This window comes from Anabrus simplex, chromosome 6, assembly GCF_040414725.1.
Source record: "Anabrus simplex isolate iqAnaSimp1 chromosome 6, ASM4041472v1, whole genome shotgun sequence".
Classification (NCBI taxonomy): Eukaryota; Metazoa; Arthropoda; class Insecta; order Orthoptera; family Tettigoniidae; genus Anabrus; species Anabrus simplex.
Genome location: NC_090270.1, coordinates 301,411,205 through 301,437,753, shown reverse-complemented (window position 1 = coordinate 301,437,753; position 26,549 = coordinate 301,411,205). Strand labels below are relative to the sequence as shown.

Here is a 26,549-nt window from a genome sequence, read left to right as displayed (position 1 = left end):
TGTTGAAGGCCATGGTATTGTACTTTAATTTTTTTTTTTGTTACATGTTTGTTTCAATATGAACTGTTTGCCCACACTGCAAAGCTTTGTTTAAAGAGGGCTCTTTTGTAATTTTAAAGTAAAATTCAGACAATGTGAGTTTTGAACAAAACTGTGGTCAACTGTGAGTTTTGCAACAAACTTTTATGGATAATGTTAGTTATGAAGCAAAACGGTTTAACATTGAAAACGAACCAAGTAAAATATCGTGGGTTGGTATGCTGTTATAGGTTGTGTTAGCAAAATAGAAACAAAAAGCATTAAGAAATGAACAAATTTTAATATCTAAAATGTTAGAAACTTTAGTAGACTACAGGTTTTACACATTAATGACACTGACTTCTTCAGTCGGCTCACAAACAGGTTCCACTTCTTCAGTGTCATCAGCTCCATCAATAATGTTTTTGTAAAATAGTAACTCCTCGTTATCTCTCCAGTGGTCTCCGTAATGTTTCGTCAACAAGTTGTTGACATCAACCTTCTTGGTTTCTTTTGTTGTGTTTGACGCAGGAATAACATTAGGACTCATGTTAGAAAGCAGTTTCCCTGACTTGGTTAGAGACTTGGACACTCCAAGATCTGACTTGTATGTGTACTCTCCCCTAACACGTACGTCCCTTGCTTTAGTTCTTGTCAGAACAATCCTCCTGCAGGCCCCAAGTTGAAAGTGAAATTGCGCCGGTTTCTTCATAAATGTCTCTTTTTCTTTTTTCCAGTCAAACACTTGACAGTCAATGCCAACTTTAACTACTTTAGCATGTTCACTAATAATATCAATGTACTCTGATGGTTTGTAAATCACTTCTTTTTTCCTTATAGACTTTTCTATTACCCCAAACACTCGGTCTGGTGGCAGAAAACTGTGGCCTGTTATAGGAAAATAAAGTTCCACTGTTCTTACATTTTTCGGCGCAAGTTTGGAAAGCCAGTGGCAAGCCATGGCCAGGACAATAGAATTTTTGTTTTGGCCTCTACATCCGTCGCACACTAATCGCACAGTAGTAATAGGGCTTTCAATTTCTGTTGCTATGAGTGTATCAAAAACCAAAGAAGCAATTTCGTTTGATCCTTTGCCAAACTCGTTTTCTGTCCAAATGTAGGCTGTCACATTTTCTGGAGTCAGTTTACTTTTTGAATCTCCTTTAACCACGGTGAAGTTGTATGTTTAGTCCTCAGCCCGAAGGCTGGTTGGATCCTCAACAGTTCCGCCATCAGCTGTCATAGATGGCCTAGGCATCACTGAAGAGGCGTACTAGGGAAATGAGGAGTGAGGTAGTTTCCCGTTGCTTTCCTCACCGAGCCACAAGTTGCTATTACACATCAGTCTGCCAAGCCCACTGAAATGCATGCACCAACTGACCCTATGAGCAATATTTTCACACCATTCATAGCAGGGACTGGCTGCAGAAGGAATGGCATTACTAGCATTACTCATACCTCAGTCACTTTCATTTTGTCAAAGCTAAGGATAAAGCTGAGACAGGTCAATGAAAGTAACAAAATTGCTCTAGCCCATACCAGAAGACATAGTGCACTGTAAATACTAGGTCCTGCCAGCAAAGGCACACGATGAAGGTAAATTTGCCTACTGTAGTACGCGGCTTGATCAGGTACTTTTGGCAGGGGTAAGTTCTTTTGGCAATCATAACTAAAAGTCACAATTTTTGGGTCAGTGCATTTGAGTGATGTATAAAATGCCTTAGCACGTAACTTATGCACACGTTTTTCAGTGATAATCTGTTGCTTTTCCTCACCTGGACCTGCATGTTTTAATCGTTCATCTAACTGTAGGCAAGTAGAGCAAACGTCCACCCTTGGTGAGCCAAAGCCAAGATTGTATGTTTTGTTAAAAATAGATCTAAAGTACCACTGTGTTACTTTCAAACCACTCTGACCTTCTGTGAGTGAACGGTTATACATTTTCCACATTTTTTTAATGTTCAACTCAGCAGAAAGATATTTCCTGCCCGTGTGTTTGGCACAGTAGTGAGGCTCTGAACATTTGAATTTATTTATAAAATTCATTACATTCTCTTTCTTCGGCAAATTTTTAGTAGAAACCCTGTCACCTCCTCTGTTTTCTTTGCTAAGCTGCCCGGTTTCTCGGAAACGATTCAAAACACCATTTATTCGAAATCGTGAAACATTGAGAACACGTATGAATGTGTTAAGACAGACAGGAACCATGGATTTGTCTTTCGAGCCTATGAAGTATTTGGTCCTCACGGGTTGTCTTTTGTAGCGTCCAGAAGTTGGTCTTCTTTTAACTTCCACTGATGAGGTAAACTTCAGAATAAAGTTATCTTGGTACACTTTATCTTTTTGGGAGTAGAAGTTTTGATGAAACCGTCGAATGTCTTGTAAAGGAACTGTTGTGCACTTAAATTTTCCCCCATTGTGGTTACAAGTTGGGAATCCCGGCAAACCTTTCGCTGAATGCCTAAAAAAGAAAAATATTATTAGCATTTTCATATTCAAAACCTGACAATGTTTTTCTTGGTTCTGGTTTATTAAAAAGGTATACAAGGCCACAAATCTAACCTCGCTACAGCTACAAAACTAACCTTGCTAATTGGGATTTCTTTCATGTCCACTTCTCGGGAGTCTTTTTCTTCTTCCTTGTATGACCAGTTGATGGCTGAACTACTTCCTCCATTGTGCAGTAAATTAGTTCATGAACTAGTAAGAACCAATGAGCCGTAAGATTAATTAATTAAAAACTTGCTGCGTAAACTGAGAGGTTAATGCTAAGAGTGAGGTGAACAAAACATCAACAGAGTGAAGACAATCCCATGATGCCCTGGGCGCACCACACGCTCTCTGATTGGTTGGAATGGAGAGTGTGAATTTTGCTGCAAAACATCTGTTGGATAATGTGACTTATGTTTCAAAACTCCATTTTCAGTATTTTTTTTCAGTCTTATAATGTGCGTTTTGGTTCAAACTACCATCACAGTTCGATGCGCCTTTACAAGACGAACGTGGTGATATGCATAACTCAATACCTTAAAAAATTGGAGAATGTGAGTTTTGCATCTACACCCCTCATATTTAATCGTGATTTTAATAAAGCTCTGCTTATTGACTTCAGAGTGTCGGCCGAATTCTAGTGCTGGTAGTTCAGCCAGTTTCCGTCAGATGCCGCAGCGTCACAATGCCTTGTCCTTGAAGAGGGGTGATGACAGATTGGGTGATATGAATAAAAATGAGATGTAACTCGGAGACAAGTCTCGAAGGAGGATTGAGACGGAAGTCACTTGCGAGACAGAACTCGTCATCTATATGAATAAAGTTTGTTTCTCGCTAACGAGACTTGTCTCCTTCCGCTTGAGATTAGTCTCGCACACTGGCTCTGGTATCTGTCACCTGACACCGTAGCTGTATAAACAGACACAACCTAATAAGAAAAATATTTTAAGTGCCCCATGCTCTGCCCACGTCCTTTAAATTTCTTCTGATTTAGTTTACTTCAAAACGATGGCGATGGAGGAAGAAAGTGCGGAGTTTCAGGCTCGTTTTATCGATATTGTACAAGAGTATGGCGAAGTGATCTTCTCAAAATCTCAACTTCCCGAAACGCGCAGAAGGAAAGTCACCGCAATAGGTCGCATACGTGACCGTTGCCGTGATCTCTTAAATATCGAGTTGACGGAGGCTCAAATTTCAAAAAAAGTAAGAAACATGAAAAACAGATTGAAAACAAAAACGGATCTGCAAAGAACGGGCAATAAGCCTATTGTGCTCAGGGATTGGGAGAAAAAGCTCCTAAACATGATGCAGGCGGATACAAACCCGACTATTGCCAAAATACCAGGTAAGAATGAACAACTTTAGAATTATAAGTCATGATTGCACATTTACTAGTAGTTAAATTACATTTATTTCAAAATTATATCTGTCTTGTTATATTTCAGGAGCGGATGCTGCGGGATACGGCGCATCGACAAGTGATGTTATGTCTCCCGACCTTCCTTTGGAGGACGTTCCCACTGAGGATCTTCCGTCGCCGCATAACTCAGCTGATGTCACACGTAGAGGACCATCTAGACCTAAAAAGAGAAAACTAGAAGAATTCGAAACTGATCTGACGAGTGACTTAACAATCGGAGAGCTACAAAGAGTGGTTTTGTTGAAACAGATGAAAGTGTTAGATTTACAAGCGAAAAAGATTGAAAAGCGACAGTGTGTTCTCGAAAAAACAGAAGACCTTATTTCAGTGCAAAAACAGGTTTTACAATTGCAAATGGAAAATCTTTTAAATGAAAGGGAGAAAAGAGCAGAACAAACAAGTACAACCGAAATGGAACACCCACCGATATTTTTTCATTTAGAATAGTTCTTGAGAGCCATTTTTTCTTGTTCAGTTGTATTTCACTTGGGAGCCTTTTCTGCAAACTATACCTTTCGTACTTATCAATATTCAATAATCACTACAGTTATTATTTCAATTCTTTCTAGGTTTACATAAACGTAGTGGCTCGTACCTTTGGTATACTTGCACCTTAGCGTGATAACGACTAATTTTAGGTTTCGTTTCTTGTAAATTTCCTTCAAGATATTTTGTAAGAAGTTACAGTGTATTTATCATCATATTTAGGATCCACATTCATATGCATGATTTTCTGCGGTCATTGACAATCACTCAAACTATTTTTAGCACACACTTCGTACTTCATTCTTCACGATTATGAAGAGTTTATTGATCATACCTGTGCATAGCTAGGGGTGTTTCTGCCTATAATGTAATTTTTTTGTTACAATTTGTTTTACGTCGCACCGACACAGATACGTCTTATGGCGACGATGGAATAGGCTTAGGAGTGGGATGAAAGCGGCCGTGACCTTAATTAAGGTACAGTCCCAGCATTTTCCTGTTGTGGAAATGGGAAACCACGGAAAACGATATTCGGGGCTGCCGACAGTGGGGCTTGAACCCACTACCTCCCGGATGCAAGCTCACTGCCTCGCGTCCCTAACCGCACGGCCAACTCACCCGGTATATAATATACTACCAATACCTATATGCTGTTGCATAAACTGTCTAAATTGCAAACTTTCAAAACTTAGAAACAAAATGGTATCCATATTCATAAACGAATATGAACTAACAAGGGAGTTGTTTGATTTGTGACCGGATCAATTGCAATGAAACTTAGTAACATGATGAGTTAAGACATCCAGAACTTAATGGTGACAGCCGTGAAATAGTATTTTCGTACCGGTATTTATTGACAGTAAATTTTTGCTCCAGTTTTAAATGGAACGTGGTGTGCAGATGGCAGCGAATTCAATGAAACATGGTAGGATGATCAATTAAGACATCAGAACATCACTGCATGCCTGCCGTTGTTATATAGATTACCCGCAGTGTGAAAAAATGAATGACTCTACAAGAATCCGAAAGTTTACTCGTCTTTGAAAATAAAAGACTATTTATAGCATGTACGTTTATATACAGATGACTAAGATTTCATATTACATATTTTAGCTTCAATTGTAAACGATAAAGTAGTATAAAAAGCCTAATATTTTTATACTGTGCATGTTAGTAAAATCGGTTTAACGAGAAAGAAATTCTGTTCATGTTCTCAAAATCTAATTTTCAGTCTAAAGCGCACTGTTTAATGTAACTTTAAAATAGAACTATCAGTGCATTTCTACAGTGCATACGAGAAATCAATACAGCTGCAAACCATCCAGCTGTTCTATAGCAATTAATTATAACAATGTCGTTGATTTTATGACAAAGTGAATATCAGCAATAAATTTAAGACAGGTGGATTGACTATTCATCGACGTTTCATCGAAATCTGTCTGATCCAAACCAAATGCTTCCCTTGTAGTATTCGGCGCAAGTGAGATTTCGGTGCGATGGTTGAGAAAGAGCAGCACTCATAGAGGCAGCAAATCGCTGGCCGAATAATGTCATTATGCGAATTTGTTAAATGTTGTGAAACTAGTTGCAGCATATTTTTCTCAAGGGCACGAGCTACCGGTTGAAACTTTTAAATAAACTTATAAACAGTGCAATGGAAAAAGGCATGGGCAGGGGATTTTACGGCACTTAAAGCCGATAGCTTGCACCAGGACCAAGGATACACATTCGTTCAATACCATTGGCCAACATGTGATAGAGTGATAATTTTCAGACTTAAAAAATATCCTTCCAGATATCAAAATGTGAATAATAATAATAATAATAATAATAATAATAATAATAATAATAATAATAATAATAATAATAATAATAATAATAATAATAATAATAATAATAATAATAATAATTTCGTGTGGCTATTTCTAGCCTGGTACAGTCTTTGTAAGGCAGACCATCCGCCGAGGATGGGTATCATCTGCCATGTTATTGTAGTGGAGGATGGTGTTGTGTGTGAGATTCAGGATTGTTGGGGATTTAAAGTTAAAATCTCTGACCCGACCGCGAATCGAACCCCGGGCCCCATGAACTGAAGAGTACTACGCTGACCATTCAGCTAAGGAGCAGGAAAAAGTGAATAATGAAAGCCTTGAAGAATTGTTTGTCATATTTTAAACATAAACATGTTTTGTTTAGGCGTTTTCCATGATTGTGAATTAATTATTTATAAAGTGTTAGTCGTATTTTGTGAACAGAAAAAATGTCAACGTACAGAAAAAATCACAAATGCGGAATAGATTAAGATTAATTTAATAATTCATTACTAAAATCATTTTCAGAATTGTATGTTGCACGGTTTTGCATATTTCTCGTGCGATTTTGAAGATTTTAGACTTTATGATGCATGTAAATCCTATCGCTAATGGCTATCATCACCATCATCTTTATCATTATTGTTATATGAATAAAAATTAAATTTTCACTCACCTACAAACCATGAATTACTCGTGCAATGGCATTTCTTCTTTCCTGTCCCCTCTCCCGCACAAGTGCGTCCCGGACCACCCCAGCTACGGCTGCTTCTCCCTCCTCGTTCTGCACTTCGTCATCAGGTACTTGAAAATCCTCATCTTGAAGATGTTTAGCCACGTTATGTAATATAATACAGCAGATGACAACTGAAGGCACTTTTGCTACTGGTAGTCTTATTTTATTTTGAAGGATTGGGAAACGTTGCTTCAGCTGCCCGAAGCACCTTTCTATTATAACACGTTCCTTTGTAATGCATTTATTATACGCTCTCTGTTCTGGACTGTTAACATTCTGAAAAGGTGTCATGAGCCATGGTGCTATGCCATATCCTTCGTCACCCAGAATAAGTGCATTTGCTTGATTGCCAGTCATTATTGCACATGCAGTGGAATTCCTCCATATTCTTGCATCGTGTACAGATCCTGGCCAGGCGGCGTCTACACTTGTGAATTCTTCTCTAGAATTGCACGTAGCTTGCACATTTATACTGGGAAGCCCCTTTCTGTTAATATATTCATCTCCATGTATGTGTGGTTTTTTGATTAGCACATGGGTGCAGTCAACTGCTCCTATAGCATTAGGAAATGCATATCTTTCTTGCCACCGAATCTTTGCATTTTCTAATGCTTGAATAGTCATGGGAAATTTTATCCAGGTTTCTGCATGTGACCTAATTGTTCTAACTACCTGCCAGAACGTCAAGGAAACTGTACTCTGGTCGACACCAATAATGGGTGATATGAATAAACCGGAGACGTTACTCTTGTCTCGTAAATATTAAGACATGTCTCAAATGTATATGAATAAAAAAGCGATGTCTCAGCAGTGACCTTTGCTCCTTGAGACACAACTCGTTAGCGGATTCTCTCGGAGACATGTCTCCAAATGTATATGAATAAACTGGAGCTTAGTCTCTCTGAATGGAGACTGGTCTCAGAATTTCTTGAGCCAGCCCAGTAGGTGACTCAAGGCGATAGTGATCAGACTGAAAACGTGATGGCGGAGTTTATGATGGTTTTACAACGGAGAAGAAAAATTTATAAAGTACGAAGAGATTCTCTAGAACATGATTATAAAGATCTCTACCGTTTCCGGAAAGAAAATGTGGAATGGTTAGCACAACATTTTCTGGAGCCAATACACGAGACAAGAGGTGGAGCTCTTACAAATGAGGAGAAAATGAAAATTGTTTTGCGTTACCTAGGTGACCCCGGGTTTCAAAGTGGTGTGGCTGAAGATATTTAGTCTGTCACCAGGAAGTTGTGATACAGTACTTGCACGGAGTTGATGGTGTTGACATTTGTACGGAATGCGAAACATTCCAGGAAATTGAGCATCGGTTAGTGCTGAGCAAAGCAGTCTTAATAAGGTACTGTTTCCGACAAAAATAAATGAAATGGCGTATGGCTTTTAGTGCCGGGAGTGTCCGAAGACAAGTTCGGCTCGCCAGATGCAGGTCTTTTGATTTTAACTCCCGTAGGCGACGACCTGCGCGTCGTGATGAGGATGAAATGATGATGGGGACGACACATACACCCAGCCCCCATGCCAGAGAAATTGACCAATTATGGTTAAAATTCCCGACCCTGCCGGGAATCGAACCCGGGACCCTTGTGACCAACGGCCAGCACGCCGGACACTGTTTCCGATGTTGAAATGAAGTAGTGCATCAACCCCGTCCCCGCCTCACGTCTTTCCCTGTACCGGCCAGTAAGTGATACATAATATAATTCTATCCAATGAAAATACAAACTGATATAAAAGAAGTGAATTAATTTACGCATTTTTAGTCACAGTGATACTTTGGACATACGATAAAGATTGTAACGCGACCAAGAACGGAATTTTCCAACAACCCTGAGTTATAAAAAAGCCTTACAAATTTATAGCAGTTTTTTCCCTTGGAAACAAACAGTTCTGAAATATATGTATAAAACATCCCATTGCATATTGTGTTAAAATTTGAATTCGATAAAATAACTTGTTTTCGGAGACGCAGAGGTGGCGGAATGTTGTCCCGCAAGAGTTCTTTAACGTGTCGACCTTCCAATACCACCGCACTGAGCCAGGATCGAACCTGCCAAGGGGCAGAAGGCCTGCGTTCCAACCTTCGAGCCGTTGTGTGAGTCTCTTTGTCTTTACAAAGACGGATTTGAAGTCGTATGTTTTCGTATAAGTTTTAAATAATAAATGTTACAGCATCTAAATATCCATTAGTTCTGTATTCATGACTTGAGTGGAGTGTAATTAGAGTAACTACTAAGCTCAAAAGAATACCACTTCATTCTCGCTTTCGGTGACGTCAGGCGCTTTAGCCAATAGCAACGCTGCTCACTGGAATGACCTATCTGACCTGTGAGTTATTCTGGTTACGTTGGAAAACCCCATTTCCAAGAAATACAAGGATTGTAAACGACGGTTTTGTATACCTACCCGTTATGAAACTCTGAAACGGTGCTGGTAAAGAACGCCACAGCTGAGGGGCACTGCAACTTCCCTCTGTAGGTGGGGGTAGTAAAATATCACCCACAGTATCACCTGCCTGTCGTAAGAGGCGACTAAAGCGGGCCCCATGGGCTCTGAACTTGGGAGTCTGGGTTGGCGACCACGGAGCCCTTAGCTGAGTCCTAGCTTTATTTCCACTTACTTGTGCCGGGCTCCTCACTTTGATATATCCCTCTTCATCAGTGTCATTTTTTTTGCTAGTTGCTTTACGTCGCACCGACACAGATAGGTCTTATGGCGACGATGGGACAGGAAAGGGCTAGGAGTGGGAAGGAAGCGGCCGTGGCCTTAATTGAATCGATTATTTCAGAAAGCAGTCAAGTGCCAAAAAATGGAAAAATGAGTTCATGGCTGAATATGTTACTAAGAGGGTATACGCACATTTTGGTGCTGAAACCAGTCAAGAAACGTTGTCCTATAATGGTCAGGCATTACGTTGAATTTCGTATTTAGTTCAGAAAACAGTTAAGTGACACCGCTTGGTTGGTTTCTGCGGTGAACTGCTGGTACCTTTCCGGTTGGCGCTGCTGTTCTGAATCCAGAATAACCAGCTGTTCATCTGTTTTTGTTGTCATTGTTGTGTTTCTGGAATCGCATGTTCCTAGTTTTGTGAACAAATGATTCAAAAATGTTTCTTTTGTTTAGAGCAGTGTTTTTATATTCTTAGTGATATGTTTAAAAAATTCAGAAGCGGGTTCGAATCCCACTGTCGGTAGCCCTGAAGATGGTTTTCCGTGGTTTCCCATTTTCACACCAGGCAAATGCTGGGGCTGTAACTTAATTAAGGCCACGGACGCTTCCTTCCAACTCCTAGGCCTTTCCTATCCCGTCGTCGCCATAAGACCTATGTGTGTCGGTGCGACGTAAAGCCACTAGCAAAAAAAAAAAATTCAGAAGACGAACCTGTACCGTATCTAAAAAGGAAACGAGGAGTGGTAGACAAACAAACTCACACGCGTAATATTATTCGGAATGCAAGGGTAAAAGGAGAAGGTTACATTTCCTACTCAGACAAGGAAGTACCTGGTCTGAACCCTACATTATTCTTTCTTACTGTTTGTTTTAGGTGCCCATCAATATCAAGAAGGTACGTTAATTAAATGCCTTAAAACCTTACCTGATGGAATATGAACACTTTTATGACAGCATTTTACAATGGCCTACTACAGAGACAGAATGTGCTGTGGAGTTTGTTTATGAGGATTGATTACCTCCTGTCTTGATGAGCAGGCATTGCTGATTTCATCCTTTTGTATCAGCAATACAGTCTAAACCTATTAAAATATGGTTTTCTTTTACAAATATGGGGTTTATGACAAAATCCCTTCAAAATTCAAGAATTATCCCATAAAAATATGTTTGCAACACTCGTTTATTTCAGAAACCAGTTAAGTGGAAACATTTTCCAGTTTTTTATAGCAAAGTTAATAAGCACAAAATATTTTTCGTTAGATAGAAATTATTAAGAGATATACAACTTTCGTGCTAAAATATTAAAACCCCTACCATAATATTTTGTCTGATGCTAGACAGTTTTTTCATTTTCCAAAAAATAACAGACTTGGCGCTTGACTGGTTTCTGAAATAATCGATTCAATTAAGGTACAGCAAAAAATAGCGTCGGGGTCGGAAGAGAACAAGAGTAGACCAAGGGAGGTCGGATAGGATAAATGAACGTGAGGAGCCTGGCACAAGTAAGTGGAAGCAATGCCAGGACTCAGCTAAGGGCCCCGTGGTCGCCAGCCCACGCTCCAAAGTACAGAGCCACTGGGCCCCCTATTAGTCGCCTCTTACGACAGGCAGGGGATACCGTGGGTGTTGTTCTACCACCCCCACCCACAGGGGGCGACAGTGGGGTTCGAACCTATTATCTCCCGAATACTGGATTCTGGCCGCACTTAAGCGACTGCAGCTTTCGAGCTCAGTCCTCTGTGAATTTACTAAACGTCGCCACAATCCTCTATTTACAACTAGTGCTGTGGCATCATTTAGTTCTATACCTCTTAACTTTACATCATTAGAAACTGAGTCTAACCATCGTCGTCTTGGTCTCCCTCTACTTCTCTTACCCTCCATAACAGAGTCCATTATTCTCCTAGATAACCTATCCTCCTCCATTCGGCTCACATGACCCCACCATCGAAGCCGGTTTATGCGTACAGCTCCATCCATCGAGTTCATTCCTAAATTAGCCTTTATCTCTTCATTCCGAGTACCCTCCTGCCATTATTTCCACCTGTTTGTACCAGCAATCATTCTTGCTACTTTCATGTCTGTTACTTCTAACTTAACACTGCGACAGTAAAAGTTAATAGCGACTTCTCAGACATCTTTTCTACTAGTGCTGGAGTGCGACAAGGTTGCATTCTTTCCCCCCTCCTATTTAATGTATATAGTGAGTACATTATGAGGGAGATTCTCGAGGACTGGAGTGATGGCATCACAGTTGGTGGCAGGAAAATTAACAATCTCAGATATGCAGATGACACCGTGATAATTGCAACAGATGATCATGAACTAGAAGCCATCATGCGGAGGATAGACAAGTGAAGCAGAGAATATGGTCTTGAAATCAACAATAAAAAGACCAAAGTGATGATTGTAGACCGTTTTAATAACAACAGACCTGCTATAACAAGAATTGCGGATTATGAGGTTGTCAGTCGCTTCGAGTATCTAGGATCTATTGTCACAAATACTGGTGACTGTGGACCTGAGATCCGCAAGCGCATTGCGATTGCAAGAAATTCAACAGCAAAACTTACTCGCATCTGGAAGGACACCTCCATCACTTCCAAGACAAAGCTCACCCTCATTCAAACTCTGATCTTCCCTATCGCAACCTATGCAGCAGAAACTTGGACGATGAAGACTGCGGATCGCCTCAGGATTGATGCTCTAGAAATGTGGTGCTATAGGAGATTACTGCAAATACCATGGACAGCACACCGTACTAATGAATCAATCCTGCAACAGTTCGGCATCAGAACAAGACTGTCGACCCTTATCAGCCAAAAACAACTTGGATATTTTGGAGATATTGCCAGAAGACAGGACTCAATGGAAATACTTATCATAGAGGGAAAAGTCGAAGGCCGAAGACCTAGAGGACGTGCACCGTTACGATGGATGGACCAGATCAAGAACTTGACCAGGATGAGCTTACAGCAAGCAAGTCACCATACCCAAAGCAGAGACTCCTGGAGGAAGATCACCAAAAGGATTGTTGTGTGATGCCACTACACCCTTACGAAGGGTTGGACTAAAAGAGAGATACTTCTAACTTATGAATCAGATATCCTGAGTCACCCAGCTTTCGCTCCCGTAAAGCAAAGTTGGTCTGAAAACAGACTGATGTAAAGATAGTTTCGTCTGGGAGCTGATTTCCTTCTTACAGAATACCGTTGATCGCAACAGCGAGCTCACTGCATTAGCTTTACTACAACTTCATTCAATCTTACTTACTATATTACCATCCTGGGAGAACACACAACCTAAATACTTGAAATTATTGAGCTGTTCTAGCTTTCTATCACCAATCTGACATTGAATTCTGTTGAATTTCTTACCTACTGACATCAATTTAGTCTTCAAAAGGCTAATTTTCTTACCATATTCATTGCACCTATTTTCAAGTTCCAAGATATTAGACTGCAGGCTTTTGGGACAATCTGCCATTAAGACCAAGTCGTCAGCATAGGCCAGACTGCTTACTACATTTCCACCTAACTGAATCCCTCCCTGCCATTTTATACCTTTCAGTAGATGATCCATGTAAACTACGAACAGCAAAGGTGAAAGATTACAGCCTTGTCTAACCCATGTAAGTACCCTGAACCAAGAACTCATTCTACCATCATTTCTCGCTGAGGCCCAATTGTCAACATAAATGACTTTTATTGATTTTAATAATCTGCCTTTAATTCCATAGTCCCTCATTATGGCGAACATCTTTTCCCTGGGTACCCAGTCATTGCTCTAGATCTATGAAACATAAACACAACTGCCTATTCCTGTCGTAGCATTTTTCAGTTACCTGGCGCATACTGAAAATCTGATCCTGACAGCCCCTCTTTGGTCTGAAACCACATTGGTTTTCAACCAACTTCCTCTCAACTACTGATCGCACCCTCCCTTCCAAGATGCCAGTGAATACTTTGCCTGGTATACTGATAAGTGAGATACCTCGATAGTTGTTGCAATCCTTCCTGTTCCCTTGCTTATAGATAGGTGCAATTACTGCTTTCGTCCAATCTGAAGGTACCTTACCAACACTCCACGCTAATTTTACTACTCTATGAAGCCATTTCATCCCTGCCTTCCCACTATACTTCACCATTTCAGGTCTAATTTCATCTATTCCTGCTGCTTTATGACAGTGGAGTTTATTTACCATCCTTTCCACATCCTCAAGCATAATTTCACTAACATCACTACCCTCCTCCCCATGAGCTTGGCTGTTCGCAACACCACTAGGAAGATTTCCTTTTACATTGAGAAGATGTTCAAAATATTCCCTCCACCTCTCCAGAGATTTGTAAAAGGAATCTTAATCCAAGGAGAGGAAATAAAAACTCTGAGATTTGCTGATGGAATTATTTTATCTGAGTGTGCAGAAGATCAGGGGAAATTGCTGGATGGCATAGACACAGTCTTGGAGGAGGAGTATGGTACTAGATGAAAATAAATCAACCCAAAACAAGCGTAATGGTGTACAGTTGAATGAAGTCAGGTGATGCAGGAAATAGTTAGGAAATTAAATTTTTAAGGAAGTAGATGAATATTGCTACTTGGGTACTAGAACAACTAATGTTGAAGTAAGGCAGACATAAAATGCAAACTAGCACAAGTTAGGAAGCCCTTTCTTAAAACATGGGAGACCATATTTTGAAGGTTTAAAAAAAATTGTAGTAAATAGTAGGTAGTTGCAATTGCAACACATTTATATCATCAAAAAGTTGAAAGTGTATATTGTACAGATTAAAAAGTTGCATTTATGTCTATTGAATACTTTTCACATTACACATTTTCCAATGGTATGCCTTTTGCAACAAGAACAACAACACAAGTCTGACAGCAAAGACTTAGACATAATGAGCTTAAGTGTGGAATAGTTTGAAGCATTCAGAGACACAAAGTGCTACAGAGCACATTTTTTTTTATTTTTTTTTTATTTACTTAAGAAAGGGCACCTGAGCCGAGGCTCTTATGGCGCAATACAAGATTAAATATTGGCAGAGTTACAAAATATTGACAATACAATAATAGCTTATTTCTAAATACATTACAGTCTCACAAATATAAATACAGTATATAATACCCCTCTACATTACTTGGTTGAAAGATTTACTGCTCATTTTCTTTTGTCCATTGATTATTTATTTTTTGTTTAAATTTTGAAATTGTTGTTGCCTGTTGTATATGTTTTGGAAGAGCATTGTACACCTTCGCAGAGTAGTGCCATAAGGAGTTACAACCATACTTACTAGTTTTTACAAATTCGGTATGGATTCTCTTTGCTCCTCGAGTGTTATATGAGTGTATGTCAGAATTTGTAATACAGATAGTGTTTGTATGAACCAAATTATGCTTAATTTTATATACCATCATAGCTGAAGCTCTATCACGTAACATGTGGAGTGGTAGAAGTCTGCATTTCTTAAACAAATAATCTGTAGGTGTTAAGGGTGGTAAATTAAAAAGTATTTTTAGTGCTCTTTTTTGTAAAATGGCAACTTTCTCAAATAGTTCCTTATTGCAACATCCCCAAACATGAATCATATAAGTCAGGTGACTTTCAATGAGAGCCTGATAAATAGATTTTAAAAACTTATGGTTGAATTTATATCTTAGTCTGTGAAGCACTCCAATTGCTGGAGTTATTTTTTTGCATATAGTTTTAACTTGCTCGTTCCAGTCAAGCATTTCATCTATTTTTAAACCTAGAAATTTGGTAAATTGTACTCTTGGTAAAGGATGATCGAAGAATGTTAATGTAATATCAAGAGGAGTTGCGCATGCGGCCTTGTGAAAAATCATGTAGTTGGTCTTGCTAAGATTAATGGATAGTCTATTGTTTGAAAGCCAAGTTTGTAGTAATCTAATGTCATACTGCATTTTTACCTCAAGTTCTTTAGCAGAGGTACCAACATAGAAAATATTTGTATCATCTGCAAAAAGAGATAATTGTCCTTGTAATTTTAGGGAACCTATATCATTTACAAATATTAGAAATAAAATTGGACCCAGTACTGATCCCTGAGGAATTCCAATTGATATAGGAAGACATAAACTTTTAGCATTTTTATATGAGACGAATTGTGATCGATCACTGAGATAATCCTTAAACCAGTTCAATGCTACACCTCTTACTCCTGCATCTTCCAGTTTTCTGATCATGATCTCGTGATCAACTGTGTCAAAGGCTTTTCTTAAGTCTATAAATAACCCAGAAGCTAATTTTTGTGAATCAAGAGCTTCCTGCAGTTTAATGATAATATCCTCAACAGCATTATATGTGCTGGAATTTGGAATAAAACCATATTGATATTTATAAAAGTAATTATTCTTAAGAAGGAATTTCAATAATCTTATTTTAACAATTTTTTCTAATATTTTGGCTAAAATGGGCACGATAGAGATTGGTCTGTAGTTGTTTATGTCTAATTTATCTAAGCCTTTATGGATGGGTATAACTTTGGCAATTTTTAACAATGTAGGAACTGTACCTTCAGCTAACGATTTGTTAATAAATGCAGTGATGTATGGAACTATTTCGGTTGATAACTGTTTGAGAATTCTGTTGCTTAAACCATAACAATCGCAACTACTGGAATTTTTTAGTTCTTTTATCATACTTGCTACTTCTTCATTGTCAGTTGGGTACAAGAATAAAGAATTTCCTGGAGCTGTGTGATAACTATATGGATTACTGGTGTTGGTTGTAGGCAAATTAACAGCTAGATCCTGACCAATACTAGTAAAATATTTATTTAATGTTGTTGAAATATCACAGGGGTTGGTGATTATATTATTATTAATTTTTAGTTGAATATCTCTATTGTTGCTATTTGTTGTTTGAAGTATCTCGTTAACTAATTTCCATGGATTTTTACTAGAAGCTAACCTGTTACTGTAATAAGAATTTTCAGCTTCTCTTTTGAGTTTAGTGACCTTATTACAGAGTATTTTATATTCATCTTTTAGATATTCTGAGACATACTGGCATCCCCTTCCCAACCTATAATGCTGTCTCTTGATTTTCCCATAGATTTTATTTTTATAATTTATGAGGTTGAGGAGTTCAGGAGTCCGCCATGTCTCTTCTTGTTACTTTCCCATTTTCCGCTTTTCTTTTATCTGCACAGACTTTGCAAATGCACGTTGCGTAGGTTGTACTTTCTTTTCTGTTGGAGGAATCCTCTCAACAAAATGCCCTCCTAGCAATCTGCTTGAGGCTGTACTTGATCCTGGTTGTTGGTGCACATCTGTTCCAGATTTTGCTAAAAGAGCTTCATCTAACTCAACGAACTTGTAGGTGGCAATTTTTCTGTTACCCACATCCTGGGTTTCCCGGTACAACACAAATGCATTTGTGATTGCCGTAACAAACACACGGAAGAAAAACGTTTTCCACCATTTCAGTTGCTTTCTTCCAAAGGAATAATATGGTATCATCTGATCACTCCTGTCTACGCCTGTTTTATTCACATTGTAATCAAGTATAGCATCTGGTTTAGATTTAAATTTGGGGCCCTCTCTTGTGCGAACATCAGATGAGGTCGCCCTGTGACAAGTTGTCAAAAGCAAGTCGTCCCTTGTGTCCTTTCACTTCAAACAAAGATGATGATTTCTGCGCATAAATACTAATTCGCCTCTGTATCTTCTTCTGAACAGTGTTATTCTGAGCCAACTCTTCTGTTTGGCATACAAGTTCCTACAGCTTTGGTCTTCCTTTCCCATAAAAAGTCAAAAACTGCAGCGGTTCTGTAATACCTGTCCATGTAAACAGTATGGCCTTTGTCCAAGTAGTTTGCTAGCAGTCTAGTAAGAAGTAGAGTGATACCAGTATCTGCAGCACCTTTCCCAGAATAACTTCCATTTTCAAAACATACCCTGAAAAAGCATTGCAAACAACAAATAAATTATACCATATTTTTCGGACTTGAATTTTGAATTGAAATTGACCACGAAAACCACACATTCCTTCATCAACTGTTAGTTTAGAGTATGGAACATAAGAAGAGCAAAACGTATGAATGAGACTGTCAAAGAAAGAGCGGATTTTATGTAATGGATCATGGTTTGGTTGCTCACGAGGAATGTACCGTATGTTGTGTTATCATTCAAATTAAAGTTTGAAAGAATCACCTTGAAACGGTTTCTGCTCATAATAGCTGATGGAAATGGAGTCGAAAGAATTGCACTTTCTGACCAATAGTCACTCAGGTTTGGTTTCTTTACAAGGCACATATGAATGACAACTGCGAGGAATGCATAAATCTCTCATAACTTAACTGGCCGCCACAAGCTCCACAAACTGTTCAGTTTCAATTTCATTGTTCGTCTTAGTTTTTCAGTGACGGAGGCAGCATACTTGTTAGTCTCGGACTTGAAGAGTTTTACCGTTGTTTCAGGAACAAAAATTGAAAAACAATATAGCGCTGTCGATGTTGCATCCAGTGGAGCGGACACACACAATTGTTCTTGAAAAATAGGCTCTCAAGGCAGAGAATCAGTGAAAGTCCAGTATCTGTAGGCTTCCTACAAGTGTTAGTACAATAAGTACAACGTTTACGCCTTTTTGGAGCTGGTGCGATGTCAGAAACCACATCCAAATCACCGGAAGTACCCGGCAAATGTGAATCATTCCCTGCCTTTGAATTATCATAGCTTTTGTCACTTCACTCTAAAATAAAGAAAACTGCATTACTAATTTATTTCTGAATGAATCTCCAGTCATATGAAGATCATGAAACATTAACTAAATAAACTACAAACTGCAAAATCAAATCTGGGTAGAATATGACAAAATAGGTTAAAAAGGCCTTCATCACTAACATGAAGTTCGAAATCAGAAAGAAATGTGATTGTAGCGGGAGATCTGAATTTTGCAAGAAATCAGCTTTCATTTTCCGTATCAAATCCTATTTACAAAGACTTAATAAAAATCTTCCTTGAAGCTTAATATGGTAAATAAAATAATTAGAAAATTCAAACAGAAGTTTCACACTAATCTAACACCCGAAATAAAGAAGAAAGATAAATACGCTAGGTTTACTTTCAACAGTCCTAATTTATGTACAACAACGAATCTCTTCGGAAAACATAACTATAAGATCGCGTATTCAACCAGCAATAATACAAAGCAAAAGTTATTTAATTACAACAGCGTTAATTCCCTAGGGAAAAACAAATCTTCAGAATTAGGGATTTACAGATTAAAATGTCATTAATGTGAAAAATCTTGTCAGACAAACTGGAAGAGTTTTACGGTAAGATATTTAGAACATGTCAATGCTGAGAGGCATAAAAAAAAAAAATCCCAATGGGCCAACGTATGAGTACAACCGGTCATCAGTTCACCACTATAGAGCAGGATTTGACATTATTACGTAAAGTAAACAAAGCAGGTCTTCTAAATACATTAAAAAATATATATATATTTATTTAGATCATCAAAGTAATCAGGATAATAACCTGAATGGTATAACTGATAACAGGAACCCTTTATACGAAGGGATATTATCAAATCTTGAAACATTAGGCATTAAAAACAACACAGACAATAAAAGAAAGAAAATGAACGAACTTCCGCCGTCTCGTATATCTACTCTCCTACCCCTTCTAAAGCCGAAACCGTGACTAAGCGACATGGCTCCTCCCCACTCCACAGCCTTGCCTCCCCCGAAGGTGGAGCAAGCATTGGAACACACACATCATTACTGCACAAGACGGAAGGCTGCTTCAGCCTAGCTCCTCCAAGGTCACAGTAGGAGTGGATTTTGACAACAACAAGGTATGAAACCATTCCTTGTGCAGACACGTTTTTAAAAAAGCAAATCCCCCATTTTATTTCATTTCAGATTATGGGGAGGCTTATTTATTAATAGCAAAACAGCCATCAGCTTCAAGGTTCCCGAACTAACTGAATTCAAGAGACATTTTGTAAATTTAAAACAAATAGCAACCACCTTGGAGGGAGTAAATCAAGTGAATACCTAGCAATATTCAGAACAGTGACAAAGGAAAGTTATATTTTTTCAAAAACTTTGTATAGAAGACAAGTGGAATATTTTAGTGATAAAAGTGCTGAAAACATTTTTTACAACATCTGTTCAAATGAATAGAAATATTTTTTTAAAAATAAGCTAACTATAAGTAGATCCATTTCCCTCTCATTTCACTACCCCATTCAACCATCCACATTGTTTTTAAAATATTTTAAATTTACGTAGTATTTAAGGAAAACAAGGTACCTGTTTAGGATGTTCTTAAAAAGATGAATACTTAGTGAATCACCTAAGCAATGTAAAACAGCTGAAGATGTTCTAAAAAGGAATGAAACATGTACTGTGTATGATTTTAAGTCTTTGTAAATAGGATTTGATGTGGAAAATGAAGCTAATTTATTGCAAAATTCAGATCTCCTGCTACAATCACATTTCTTTCCATGCCATTTCCCACATAGCTGATTATCTTATCAAATAATTCTAAATCCATGTCAGCGCTACCCTTTCCCGGTCTGTACACTCCAAAGACATCAAGTTGCCTATTATCTTTAGAAATGAGCCAGGCGGTAGTTACGGCACCAAACTTGTACTCTGAAGGGATAGGCTTTCCTTGTAGGCTATATCTAACCTTTGAAATTCTGTCATTCTGATCAAGTTCAGTGTTATCATTGAGGTGATTGAATTGCATTATTTCCTCAAATCTGTTCCTTCTCGTTGCTTCAGCTGCAGCATCATTTCTGGTGTCTATTTGTTCTTCCCAATACATACAACGATGTGGAACTGTAGCATAGCCGCTCAGTAGGAGTATGCCAATGAATACCCTCAGTTCATCTTCTTCTACTTATTTTTCTGCTTCTTCACCAACAGGCACTCCTGAGCTCACTCAGGTTCGGCTCATCTGCTTCAGAGAGAGTATGCCCGACGTTCTTGTACCAGATCTAATGGCACTTCACTTTTCCTTAAGGCAGCCTGAGCAGTTCATTTCCATGTTGCCTTTGGACGCCTTTTTCCTGTCTTCGGCTCTTCACTGCCAAGAGCTTTCTGTACTGAATGGTGTTCATTTCTTCTTCTGACGTGATCATACCAGCGGAGCTGTTTTTTCTCCATCTTGTCGCTGAAGCGCACAACTTTAAAGGATCCGCCGACCATCGCAACATCCATATATCTGTGACATGCATTTGCTGGTCATGCCTTTTCTGCCTTGTCCAGCATTCGAAGCTGTACATGAAGGCAGGCCGGGCATTGGTTTTGTACACTTTGTCCCTTTAATTTTACTGGCATCCTCTTATCAGAGAGAACAGAGAACGCTATTTTGTCCAACCAACACTGATATCTGCATCGATATTACCATCAGTGGTAATGACTGATTCAAGATATTTGAAGAACATGTTTGTCATCATCAGTGGTTCTCCAGCAAGGAAGACATTGTGTGGGCTTGTTTGCCCTGGCTGCACAAAGTTGAAGAACATGAAATACTCTGTCTTCTTGTGATGTATTCTTAATCCATTTGCCTCTGGTATTACTCGCCATCGTTTCAAGACTTCCTCAACCTCCTGACATGACTCAGCAACCAAAACAATATCATCTGCGTAAAGTATGGTCCACGGCAGGTCTGTCACCAGCTGCTGTCAAATAGTTGAATACCTTCAGTTCCTCGGGTGAAAATTAAAAGTTCACGTTACCTTTTCGCAAGCATATATCACTTTGTTTTACGATGTGGCTAACTAGGTCATCACCAAAGAATAACTCAAAACACTGTAATGCTGACACAGGTCTATCAACGGGGGTGAAGACCATGAAAAATAATTTGCAGTAAATAACTTTTTCATTACATCTGACAGGCTGGGTAAATCCACATGTTTCCACCTTTGTAATTTTTGTTTTAATGTAGTTTTATTTTATTTTGTCCAGACTTTGATGTTTTGCTTGTTTGCATGTCCGAAATATTACTGTCATCCGTCACCTGCCACCAGAATATCTTCATCTCATGATATGGATGGTGATTCCCACAGGAATAGTGGCATTCATGGTTATTTTAATGGCATTCTTGTTTAATTTTAATTTTAGTAGGATTTATTCTGTACAGTCGCCATTAAGCAGGTTCTTCAACAGCTGAAGATGACCTATTTACAGGTGAAACCAGTACTGTCCTTTTATGTAAATAATATTGACACTATATAAAATAAAGTATTGATTAGGTGGAGAACTCATCCTTCATACTTGTGGGTAGGTGATCAGGTCTGCCTTGTGTCAGTAGATTTACTGGCACGTAACAGAACTCTTGCAAGACTAAATTCCGTCACTTTAGCGTCTCTGAAATCCATAAAAATATACTTAGCAGGATGTAAAATCAGTAACGTTCCTACTCACTACATGGAATCCAAAGCCATCGGAAGTACCTAACTCTAGCACCACTTCTGTTATTTTGAGACCTCATTTGTAGTTGTGTACCACTTGGAGGTTCCAGTACTAGCATTGATTGCCGATTACGTGTTATATGACGATTCTGGGTGACTTTCTATAGGTAGATTTAATTTGTTTGTTACAAATAGGTGTAGTCATTTATAGAAAACAGCCATAATCATTTTGTTGCATTTCATTTTCTAACCATTGTAAAATGTAAGTTCAGTTCCCACCATTCATCAGTTCTCTAAATGGCCATAAATGAATTTTCATGCATGTAAAGCTGCAGGCAAAAGCAAGCTAAACTGTGAAAGCGAACCCTGTATTGACGACTCTTTAGTATGCTCATTTTAACACTCTGTGCGTTTTTAAATTTTAATAGTCATTGCGACCTGCAAACTGGGTAAATGCCAAATACACCTTTGGCTCCTCATTTGTTGTCATCCCTTCAAGTAGACAAACTCCACGAGAACTTCAATCTGACAATGAGCTAGTAGAAAGAGTAGTTTTTTTATGGATTTATAATGCAAGAAACTGATCTGAAGGAAGTTATAGCTTTCAGTGATGTTTTTGCATTGTCAAGTAGCAGCTACATATTTGTTAGAAATGGATGGAAATGGATTTCTCATCTTACCTGTGCTTATCTCTGTTACAGTATGGCCGAATCTGAGGAGTTGAAGCGTATGGTCATGAGCTTCAAGAAGCAGGAACTGCAAACAATCCTACAGTTTGCAGGGCTTAATAAGTTGGGCAAGAAGGCTGAACTACAGGCTAGAACTATGAGAATGGTGAAGAAAGGTGACCCTTCTCACTTGGCAAAAGTGCGTGAATTATACGATTTATTTGGCCGGCCACACTTGCCTGGACATGTCACATACCCTGTTCACCCCGATGTCAAACTTGTGGGCTTGCCCTTCTATGAGATTTTGGGTGAGCTTATTAAACCTTCCAGCCTCATACCTTCATCCCCAGTACCAAAACAAGTTGCTAATTTTGAATTTCACTTGACTCCGCAGCAGGCCATGTCTGTGTCTACTTCAAATCTCTCGATTGAAGTGCAGATGAGATTCTGCCAACTGCTAGATTCACCTCGTCCTCAAGAGGACTTCTTCCCCCCAGATGTTAATGTGAAAGTGAACAGGTTACTATGCTGTCTCCCAGCCCCTATTCCTAGTACTAAAGCAGGTGTGGAGCCCAAGAGACCACAGTGCCCAGTCAATATCACGCCACTTGTCCTGCTAAACCCCACAGTTCCTAATGAAATATCTGTGTCGTGGTTACACGAGTATGGAAGAGGTTATGTTATTGCTGTTTACCTTGTACGCAAATTAACCTCATCAGATCTTTTGCAGAAGCTGCGTGCTAAAGGGGTGCGCCATTCAGCTGTTACGTTGGGCACCATAAAAGAGAAATTGTTAGGTGATGCAGACTGTGAGTTGGCCACAACGTCCCTCAAGGTGTCCCTCCTGTGTCCACTTGGCAAGTCGCGTATGGTCACTCCTTGCCGTGCTAATACCTGTCAGCATCTACAATGTTTTGATGCGTCCATGTACCTCCAGATGAACGAAAGGAAATCGACGTGGATCTGCCCTGTTTGTCATGAGTCAGCATTGTATGAAAATCTACTTATAGATGGGTACTTTCTTCAGATGCTGAGCTCACCTAAACTTCCTCAAGACTGCACTGATATTGTCTTATATGAAGATGGTCTCTGGGCACCTAAGGAAGAGGAACCTATTGAGACTGTGCCAGAGGCACCTGTACTTGATGTAGACAATGATGATCTTATGATTATTGAATTCAAACCAATGAAGCCAGAAAAGGCTGAAAAACCTGACAAAATAAACAAGATTTCAGATGACATCCCTGTTATTGATCTGATTAGTTCAGATGAGGAGGAAGAGAGCAGTAACATTCCTTCTGCTATACCAGAATGTTCTTCTGACGTTAATATCAGTGCAGATGATCCTATTATCGTTCCAGATTCACCTTCATCGACCAGTTCAACTGATAGTGCCAGCACAACACTTACTTAGTAAACCTGCTCATCATCTCACAAGAGCTGGATTTTTATCATTGTAATGTATGTTGTTCGTGTGCGTGTGAATGGTATACGAGACATAAAACTCGTGTTAAAATGAGTCCTATTGTGAAGTATATGTGTTGTAATTAAGATACTTATTTCAAGAAAATGTCTTTTACAGACTCACTTTTTGTGAAAGTACAAATGGTTATAAAAGATGTTTATTCTGAAATCCAAGTAATAAGAACATGTGGTTTTTATATTTTTATTTATTTTTTAATTTTTTCAGGCAGTATTAAGTTGAGTCCAGCAGGTATTGTTTCTGAATTATACACCATACACATTTTTGTGTTTTATGAGCAGCTTGATCTGTTCTCTCCTACCAAGGCTTGCACAGTGGAACTAGTGTACATTGTGGAATCCTTCCACAACTGTATACCGTGCTAACTTTTGCAAATTCTTTTATATTAATAAAGTTTAATTGATCTGTGATATCTAGGGCTTTGTTATTTATTATTTGATGTGTGTTCTCTTTCTAAACATGTAGGAGCCTTTGAATTTCCAAAAATGTTATAAAATTTGTAAAATTGTGCTGAGGTGGCCTACTCATGTTGTTCAGAAGACAGCGAGGATGGTAACAAATTATTGTTTCATTGAGTCATTGCCATATTTTGCTACAAAGATATTAAATAATCTTAAATAAAACACTGGTTATATGAAGTTGTATTTATGTTGAGTCCTCAGCCTAGAGGCTGGTTGGATCTTCAATAGATTGACCATCAGCTGTTGTAAGTAGTTAAAGAGACATACTAGGAAAACAAGGAGTGAGGTGGTTTCCTGTCACTTTCCTCACCGAACCAGGTGCTGTTACATATCAGTCTTCCAAGCCCACTGAAATGCATACATCAATTGACCATATGAGCAACGCTTCACACCATCGATAACAGGGACTGGATACATAAGGAATGGACCAATATTACTAGTAATAATAATACTCATACCTGTCACTTTCTGTCAAAGCCAAGGATGAGACTAAGACCGATCAGTGATCAATGAAATTAACAAACTCGATGTATTTCATACCAGGAGAGATGGTACACAATGCACACACCAGAGATGTATCTGGTCAGTAGGAAAATATAATGATATTGCGCAGCGATGATCTCATGTGATACCAATGCCAGGGTGGATTTCTAAGAGATTTTGGTGGAGGCAGCAGTCCTAATAACTCTATGAAGCTTTCTTCTAGTTGTATAATTGCGTGGCAATACATGAACTGAATCTCAGGCTTCTGTGAAAATGTCATTGTATGGCTATAGTTAAGCTTTAGAATACAAGACCTTTGTTTTAGGCATAGTCCTCTAGGATGGTCTAGGATTATCTTTACAGTCAAAATTTTCTGGTGCTTAACAGTGTCAGTCCATTATAGTACTAATATCCATTGGCAGTTAACAGATTCATTGCTAAGCTTGTCCTCCTCTTCCTCAACGATGTGTTACTGAATTATCTCTGCCCATAGAAATCGTATGCAAGTTCAGAATTCAGCATTTTATTGCTCTGAGACTTGGATTATAGGAAGACCAGAGAGAGAGAGAAACTGTAAGCCTTTTAAGCATGGTGCTGGAAAAAAAAAAATCCTATAAAGATCTCTTGGACCAATAGTGTAACAAATGAGCAAGTCTTCAATAGGATCAGAGGGAGATAGACCCTTTGGGGAACTCTCAAAGAATAAAGATTCATGACTAAGCTGGAGATATGAATGGGCTATTGGGCTTGTGCCGTATCAAGAAAATAAGGTGAAACTCTTTACGTTTCGCAGAGAACTTTGCTCCGAGTCTTCAGAAGAAAATCCTGACTGTTCTTGAGGAAGTTTTCTACAATAACGAGGATTTGAATCTAAGATTGTTTACCATTGGAGTTGTAGTGGTACGCTCGTTCGTCACTGGGTGGCTCGCTGCATGCTGGCACATCGCTCCAAGTGGGAGCTCTGTGCCAGGCCCCTGATTCATCTGATGTCCTCTCTGTTACTTCTCCCGCACACATGGTGTGATGAACATCTTAATTGGAGCTTAATGTTGTCGTCAGCTCCCACTTGGTGTGATGTGCCGGCATACAGCAAGCTGCCTGTGTTGATTGATATTTGCTGTGCTTTGTATAGTCTTTCCTCTAGCACTGTGATTGATGCAATGGTATCTGGTAGTCAAAATATAAACTTAAATAATACTCTTTAATGCAGCCAGTGCCCTTATATTGATAAACATGTAATTAATACTGTTCACTGCACAGTTTATTAATAAAAAAGAAAGTGATATCAATCATATGGTTTCCCACACCATTCACATTTGCATTCTGACGTTGGCTTGTGAAATGGAGACTTAATGTCCTCCAAGAAGAATGACTCATTGGCCTTTGTGTATGTAAATTGGTTTTTTGTATATTT

General features: G+C 38.8%; 1 protein-coding gene across 1 annotated transcript; it reads left to right on the top strand.

Annotated features, from left to right (window-relative positions):
• Nucleotides 1-3,516: 3,516 nt before the first annotated feature.
• Nucleotides 3,517-24,993, top strand: LOC137501302 (E3 SUMO-protein ligase PIAS4-like). Its single transcript, XM_068228297.1, has 3 exons — nt 3,517-3,853; nt 3,954-4,221; nt 22,742-24,993. The coding sequence occupies exons 1-3, from the start codon at nt 3,517-3,519 to the stop codon at nt 24,120-24,122; spliced, it is 1,986 nt and encodes a 661-aa protein (XP_068084398.1). The 3' UTR covers nt 24,123-24,993.
• The last annotated feature ends 1,556 nt before the right edge of the window (nt 24,994-26,549 follow it).